The sequence below is a fragment of the Zalophus californianus genome, chromosome 5 (genome assembly GCF_009762305.2).
Source record: "Zalophus californianus isolate mZalCal1 chromosome 5, mZalCal1.pri.v2, whole genome shotgun sequence".
Classification (NCBI taxonomy): Eukaryota; Metazoa; Chordata; class Mammalia; order Carnivora; family Otariidae; genus Zalophus; species Zalophus californianus.
This window is the reverse complement of record NC_045599.1, coordinates 15,957,178-15,965,813: the sequence shown is the minus strand read 5'-3', so window position 1 is coordinate 15,965,813 and position 8,636 is coordinate 15,957,178. Positions and strand designations below refer to the sequence as shown.

General features: G+C 38.7%; 1 protein-coding gene and 1 pseudogene across 1 annotated transcript; one reads left to right on the top strand and one right to left on the bottom strand.

Moving 5' to 3' along the window:
• Positions 1-464: 464 nt before the first annotated feature.
• Positions 465-1,641, bottom strand: LOC113929122 (L-lactate dehydrogenase B chain-like). The gene has a single exon (XM_027605785.2). It carries the CDS (start codon positions 1,559-1,561, stop codon positions 560-562), a length of 1,002 nt encoding a protein of 333 aa, XP_027461586.1. The 5' UTR covers positions 1,562-1,641; the 3' UTR covers positions 465-559.
• A 6,226-nt stretch (positions 1,642-7,867) lies between these two features.
• LOC113929123 lies at positions 7,868-8,105 on the top strand (annotated as a pseudogene).
• The last annotated feature ends 531 nt before the right edge of the window (positions 8,106-8,636 follow it).

Below are 8,636 nucleotides of genomic sequence, written 5' to 3'. Positions count from 1 at the left end.
CACAAGAAAACCTTAGGGAAAGACACAGTGATAGGAAATACTATCCTAGATTCTCATCTCTTAAGCAGCTGCAACTCTTGACTACTGGCCTCTTATATGCAAACTATTTAAAAGGTGTATCATTAACAAGAAGGTAGTATTCAAGGCCATGGCAATACTCCTCTAATTATAGACATAGAGAAGGCTGTGTTTTTAATTCCTTCATATGCAATAAGCAGAGACTCCAGTGACTCAATCAAAATGGCAATAGCCAGAGAGCACCTGCCACCAAGACATACAGGTTAATGAAAGCCTTTTAATTCTTTACTCATTTCCTAGAGCCAACTTTCTGGTGGTGGTGGTGGTGGTGGTGTTTTTTTCACACTGCAATAGTTAATTTTATTTGTTCAAGGGCTCATATTGCAAGCATTAAACCAACATGGGCTTTGATTTTGTGAGCCCAGATTCACATATTTAGGAAGATAAAAGCAAACTGTGATCCATGTATATGGATGAAAAACTAAAGGCTCACAGTTAATCACATCATAGTTTTAAATTTCTACATCCTAGAAGCCAGAAGTCACAGATCTTTTAGGTCTTTCTGGATGTCCCACAAGGTAGCTGCACTTTTCTTGAGCTGGGCAACCTCATCATCCTTCAGCTTCTGGTTGATCACACTGGTTAAGCCCCGAGCGTTCAGGATACATGGAAGGCTCAGGAAGACTTCGTTCTCAATGCCATACATCCCCTTCACCATTGTTGACACTGGATGAATCCTGGATAGATTTTTCAACTTGGATTCAATGAGATCAGCCACACTTAATCCAACAGCCCAGTTGGTATATCCTTTTAGCTTGATGACTTCGTAGGCACTTTCTACAACCATCTTATGCACTTCCTTCCAATTTTCACTGTCGTCTGTTCCCATTTCTGGATTCAGTTCCTGAAGAGAAACATCTGCCACATTCACTCCACTCCACACAGCCACACTTGAATCGCCATGTTCTCCCAAAATCCATCCATGGCAGCTGCTGGGATGAATGCCAAGATTTTCAGCCATAAGATAGCGAAATCTAGCAGAATCCAGATTACACCCACTTCCAATTACACGGTGCTTGGGTAGTCCACTTAGTTTCCAGGTAACATATGTGAGAATATCCACTGGGTTGGAAACCACAATTATGATACGATCAGGACTGTACTTGACCATCTGTGGAATAATGAATTTGAAGACATTAACATTCCTCTGCACCAGATTGAGCCGGCTCTCTCCTTCCTGCTGGCGGACTCCTGCAGTCACCACCACAATCTTAGAATTGGCAGTCACAGAGTAATCTTTATCTGCCACAATTTTAGGTGTCTGAAGAAATAAGCTCCCATGTTGCAGATCCATCATTTCTCCTTTGAGTTTATCTTCTAAAACATCCACAAGGGCAAGTTCATCAGCCAGAGACTTTCCCAGAATGCTGATGGCACACGCCATACCAACTTGCCCAACACCCACTACAGTGATCTTATTGTTTGGGATGGTTGCCTCTTCTTCTGCAACTGGTGCAATCAGTTTTTCCTTAAGAGTTGCCATTGTGCCCAGAGAGAACCCGCGGGGAGAGTCACGCGAAGAAGACAATGTTAGCTGCGTGTGTCTCCTCGGGCGGAGGATCTGCAAGGAGCTCTGTTGTTGTTGTTACTCACCTTAAGATTTTCTATATAAAAAAAGAAGAAATTATATAAAACAAATACAGTATAATGAAACCTAACCAATCAACAGAATTGGACTATCTCAACTCCATGGCAGAGTTTGAGAAAATAAGCTATGTAGTAACAAGTAATATTTTGTTAAATAATAAGCACATTTAAGGTAGAGAAATCCAGATAAACAACTACTTGAAATCTGCCCTTCATATAAAGAGAGCTAGTTAAAAGACTGACAAGGGTGAAACTATATATTGTCACTGGTTTGTATAAACATTTGTATAAATATATATATACATATTTACACATGTTTATATATATATATGTATATGCGCAACAAATGATAAAAAATAGATGGCATTGTTTATATCTTTAAAAGAGAAACTGAAACACAAAACAGAAAAAAGAAAATAAATTCCCAAAGGTCCTCAGATAATATAACTGGAACACCCAGATTGTGAGGGGTGTGCACTTAATTAATTTAGGGAAGAGGCCAGTGTAAGAAAAATTATAAAAGTAAGTACAAGACCAGCAGAGGCTAGACATATAGACAAATGAAATAAAATTCAGAGTCCATAATAAACATAAATCCATACATCTATGACCAGTTGATTTTTGACAAGAACACCAAGTCTGTTCAATGGGGGAAAGAACAGTCTCTCAACTAATGGTGTTGGCACAACTGGATCTTCACATTCCAAAGAATGAAACTGGACCCCTACCTTATACCATATTCAAAAATTAACCCCAGAATGGATCAGTGACCTAAATATAGAGATGAACCATAAAACCCTCAGAATAAAACAAAAGGATTCATCTTCATTACTTTGGGTTTGACAATGGATTCTTAGATACGACATGAAAGCAAGACCAATAAAAGAAAAAAATAGATAAATTTGATTTCATCAAAATAAAAAAAGAGGCTTTTGTGCATCAAAGGACATTATCAAGAAAGTAAAAAGAGGCACTTGACATGGCTCAAACATCTGACTCTTGGTTTTGGCTCAGGTCATGATTTCATGGGTTGTGGGATCAAGCACCGCGTCGGGCTCCTTGCTCAGCAGGGAGTCAGCTCGAAAGATTCTCTCCCTCTGCCCCTCCCCCTGTTCATGTTCACTCTCTGTCTCCCTCTCTCTCTCTCAAAATAAATAAATCTTAAAAAAAAAATAAAAAGACAAGCAACAGAATAGGAAAAATATCTGCACATTATGCATGTGATAAGGGTTCAATGTCCAAAATATGTACAGAAGCCCTAAAACTCAACAACAAAACCCAGTGTAAAGTGGGGCAAAAGACTTGAACAGACCAAAGAGGACATACAAATTGCCAATTAGCACATGAAAAGATTCTCAACCCTAGTGGTCATAAGAGAAATGCAGATCAAAACCACAAGGAGGTAAACATCTATAAGGATGGTTATAATAAAAATATTGAAAATATTAAGTGTTGGCTAGGATGTGGAAAATTTGGAACCCTCATATATTGCTGGTTGGAATGTAAAATGGTGCAACCACTGTGGAAAATAGTTTGGTGGTTCCTTGTAAAGCAAAAAGCACCTGATGCAACAATTTCACTTCTAGAGATAAACCCAAAAGAATTGAAAACATGGACTGAAAGAGACATTTGTATGTCAAAGTTTGTTTCAGCTTTATTCCCATTAGCTAAAAGGTAGAAAAAAACTCAGGCATCCCTCAACAGATGAATGGATAAAACAAAATGTGTTCTATCTACACAATGGAATATTATTCAGTCACAAAAAGGAATGGCATATGATACATGCTCCAACATGGATGAAGCGTGAAAATGTGCTAAGTGAAGTTTGACACAAAAAGACAAATATTGGATGATTCCACTTTATGAAATATAAATAATAGGAAAATTCATAGAGACAGAAAACAGATTAGAGGTTATTCGGCACAAGGTTGAGGAGGCAGTGGGGAGTTGTTGCTTAATGGTATTTCATTACTCCCAACAAATACTCTGAATGGTTACAGAATTTCTGTTTGGGTGATGAAAAACTTCTGGGAATAGACAGCAATAATGGTTGTACAACACTGAATATAATTCATGTCTTCGATATGTACACTAAAAACTAGGTAAAATGGCTAATGTTACAGTTTAACAACATTTTAAAACTAAATATAATTAACAAAGATTTGAATTTTCTAACCAAATTACATAGCTGCACTTCAAGAATTTCTCCATTTCATGTAATATATTTTCAGATTAAATATATTTTTTTAAAAATAAAATAAAAACTTTAAAAAAAAATGAAGAGGGAAGAAGGCCCATCCCCTGCTCTTCCTTCTAGGGAAATTACTGAATTGCATCTCACAGATGTGCTTAGAGTTTGAACAATATATAATCTTTAGAAAAATCCCTCAAGAAGCTAAGCACAGGAGTAAATACTTAGAGTAAATAAAAAAATTACAACTTCCAATGCTGACAAATATCACACAATCCACACACATAAAATTTATACTAATGGACCACTTGATACACACTTCCATGCTTTTCCTATTTCTTTTCATTCTTTATTCTTTGAAAGTCTCTTCGTAGGATGATTTGCAAACCACTGCCTAATAAAGGAAGAGAAAGATGATTTAGGATTTCTTCTAGCATGACTTGTATTGGAAAGTCAGCCGTATGGTGAGAGATTTCATTTTGCAGGAGCCTCGATGTCACTAGTGGGAATCTCTCTTATTCTCTAACCATTGTAGTTTCCTCTTGCTCGGCATCAGCTGTATCTTCCTGTCGGGCAGGAGTAAATGCATGTCCCAAAGGCTATGTTCATTATCCCAAGGGACTTAATTTGTATCTCAGGCAAAATTCTGAGCATCCTTAGGACAGCTTCATGTGGGCTTCCTTGCCCTACCTCAGTGGACCCTTCAGTCTCTGAGAAGTCCCAGGGTCTCCCATGAGGAAAGAAATTTCATAAAACCACTGAATGTTGAAGTTCAAAGTGATCGTAAAAAGCACCTGGTCCGGAATGTTTAAACTTCAGCCACCTAAGATCTACTCTCAGTTTTTCCATTTCTATGTACCATTTCTGCTACTATTCACTTACCATTTACTTTCCAATTTTTCAGTCACGGACTTCAGTCCAACCTGACATAATTCTTTCCATCAAACTGCATGTTTGAATGGCAACATATTTTTTTCCCCAATGGATGTTAAAATACATTTATAGTTCAGAAAAAAAGAGTCTGTCTGGGTCCTGCTAAAATTGCCTCATGCCCTGTGCACCCCAGCAGATGCTGAAACAAAATAACTCATCTAGACTGGAGAAGACTTGTATTGGGGGAGTTAATGATACAGGAATAAGAAATCCCTTAAGTGATGGAAACTATGTGGAAATCTTGTTATTTTCCAAAGCCAAAGTAATTATCCTTTTTATTAAAGTGAAGTGTGAAAAGAGCTATGCTCGCAGTTGTTTTTCTCTATAAGGGTTTTTTTTTTTTTTTCTTAACAAAAATAATGCTGTTCATTAGATTATAGCAATGTTTTGGGCACTCAGGAGTCATTTTAATCAAATGGGAAAACATAAGTAAAATTAAGTAATAAAGAAAGCCAGTAAGGGAGCCAGGACCAGGGTTAATGAGGGGCAGAAAACATATCTTGTCCGGTCACTTCCTCCATGAAACTATGAAAATTTTCCCTCTCATATCCTTCATCTCTACAGATAGAAATAACCCTCTATACTTCACCTACTACCCTCTCTACATAGGCTTTTATTTGTTGTTTCCTACCCTCTTGTCTACATTCTGTAAGCTCCAAGAAGCAAAGAAGAAGCCTACAGACATCCCTGGCCCCTGGTAACACACTAAGTACATGTGTTTCATGTTGTTGAATAAATGGCCAAAAAAGTATATATAAAAACAGACACCTAGAAATAAATTATTTTAATACTCATCATTAATAATACTTAATAAAATTGACAGCATTCCTAAAATTAGAGCACCCATGATAAGAAATGGATGAATACAGATTTAAGAGGAAGACTGGAAATATTTGTTAACTTATATAAGACAACTCAATGGCCTATATTTCAATGAGACAAGTGTTGCCAGACTCAACACGATAATAGTAATACTGTTTTAGTGTTTTCTAGCCATCAGTCTGACAGATATTATTATTGTCTGCATTTATATGAGATTGGAAAAGGGGGAAGAAGAGATTTCAAAGTAAAGTGAAGACAGTCTGAGAAGGGCAATGGTGAGATTACATTCAACAGGATAGAAGTTCACTTGTGGGCAATAGGATTTAAAAGTGTTTCATCTGAGTATATGCAGAAGCAGGACAGAAGAACCCCCATGTAATCAACCCAGAGGTCTGTGGAAGGATACAACCGAGAGATGTGACAGTTAAGCTTGAGACAGTCCGGACATAATGAAAGAGAATTGTCTTTGCCGAGCCCCGGGGCATGTTCCACCACAAGCTCTCCCTGAGGCGTCAGCAGGAGCCAGACAGCTGGTCTCAACGCCAGCACATCAGGCAAGGATATGCTGACCTGGAGAATGCACGGTCCACATTCACACTGCAGCTGCTCCCCAGCAACTACCAAAGCACTGCCACATAAAAAGAGAGGGCCCACGTGGCCAGAACTTGTGATCTGCTGAGACTTCTCTGTGAAATTTAATGACTATTCAGTCTTAGTGATGACCTATCATATTTAGGAACACTATACAGGCCACACAAGACACATCTGCTGTCCCAAGTTGACCTTTCATCCTCCAGTTTGTAAATCATGGTTTAACTGCATCTCAACAGGGGCGCCTGGGTGGCTCAATCCGTGAAGCGTCTGCCTTCGGCTGGGGTCATGATCCCAGGGTCCTGGGATTGAGCCCCGTGTCAGGCTCCCTGCTCAGTGGGGGGTCTGCTTCTCGCTCTCCCTCTGCTCATCCCCGACTCGTGCTCTCTCGTTCCTCTCTCTCTCAAATAAAATCTTTAAAAAAAAAAATAACTGCATCTCAACAAAATTTAAATTTTTATAGAGATTATTTTAACACCATCATGGCTCTAAAAAGTTTTCCTGGCATTAGAGTGCAAAGTATTAATATACTGAAAATGTATTAAAACGTTCAGGAGAGGAATCACTTCTAAGCATTATATTATTGTACTTGATGGCATTACATCTCGAAACTCTTGAATATAGGGACTACTTTTACATTTTACATAATTGCATTGTAATTTACATAATTATTTTTATAATTTATATTAAAATTCTTATAATTTACATTCTGTCTCTGCCTCCCTCTTTCTCTTCCAAAAAGTTAATCATGCACCTTAATTCACAGCAAATTATTACCATTAGTCCCTTTCTCAATTCAATTATTTGGTATATTCTACCTATTCCTCATTCCTGTTCCTATTCCATACCTCCCTAAAATAGTAAACTATTCCAGTGTATTTGATGTGTATGCTTCTTTTCTATGTGGTCTCATGAAGTGAACAGTTTTTGTTCTTATCTTTTTAACCTACAAAAACGATGCTACTGAGCCATTTTTACTTTCCTACAAGGCACGCTGGTTTTGTTTTGTTTAAGATTCTATTTATTTATTTGAGATAGAACGAGAGAGAGAGAGAGAGAGAGAGAGCACGAGCAGGGGAGGGGGGAAGCAGACTCTCCACTGAGTAGGGAGCCTGATGCAGGGCTCGATTCTGGGACTCCAGGATCATAACCTGAGCCCCCGGGATCATGACCTGAGCCAAAGGCAGCTGCTTAACTGACTGAGCCGCACAGGCACCCCAAGGCATGTTGTTTTCAGCACGTGTGCTTATTCAGTCTGCTAACTGTGTAGTACTCCACAGTGTACACCCATCACACACACCTATCCATCCTGAAGTTATGAATGCCCGGAGTCTGCAGCTTGTTGACACGACAAGCAACACTGTGCTAATCAACCTGTGTGTGTTACCTCATAGACTTTGGGGTCTATGTCTAGGACTGGGATTGCTGGCCCATCAAGCATGTGAATATTTAATTTTACTAAGAACTGTTTCAGTGCTTTCCAGGAGTCCTGCAGCCATCTACAACCCCACAACAGAACGTCAGGATTCACACTGGCAGAATGTGAACTCTCTGCCAAACATGTCATTATCCAGGCCCATAATATATCCAAAATGGTATCTCTTTATGTAATTTTCATCTTTCTATTCCAGTGGAGGAGCAATGGATGACCTTGTTCCTGGTGAAATGGAGCTTGAGGCCATGTGCAGATACACCACCCCAGTGAACCTGGCAGTCTTCCCCCATCTGACCATGTGTTATTAGCCACTAGCATGTTTTTCACCACCTGTTCCTCCATTGAGAGGTTACCACCACGAAGTACACTTGGAATATCTACAAAGAGCTCCTCATCTCCTTGGTGGCCTCACTCTTCATGGGCTTTGTAGTCCTCTTCTTGCTGCTCTGGGTCAGCCTCTATTTATAACCTCCCAAAGCTCCAACCAGGTGGCTTCACTGAATCCCTGCTTTTGTAAATTAATTTACTATTGCTGGAAGTCTCCCACCTGCTGTTCACAATAAAGGCAGATGTGTGGGAAAAAAATTTTTCATTTTTATATGAACATGAACCTCTCCTTATAAGCTTATTGATTTTTAGTTGTCTTCTGTAAGTTCTTGGTTCAACAATGTTTGCAATCTTATGTCGAGATATTTATCTTTCTCTTACTGATTTATAGGAATCTCTTCTCTAGTAAAACATACATAAATCCGTATACACACACACACACATAGAAACACTTGCATACAGATCACTTGATAAAATTGAGGACCTTGATAAAATACATATTCTGACCCACTAGGTCTGGGGTGAGTCCCAAGAGTCTGCGTTTTCCATAAATTACCAGATCCCATCAGTATGATGACAATGATGACACCTGTCCAAAAATCACACTTGAAGAGGCAAGGGTTAAAACTATATTTAAACTACTTGTTAACCGTGATTCTTCCATTTATATTT

Bases quoted from the DNA above. Each gene is read 5' to 3' on its own strand.
- LOC113929122 (XM_027605785.2), bottom strand. From the start codon at position 1,561: ATGGCAACTCTTAAGGAAAAACTGATTGCACCAGTTGCAGAAGAAGAG.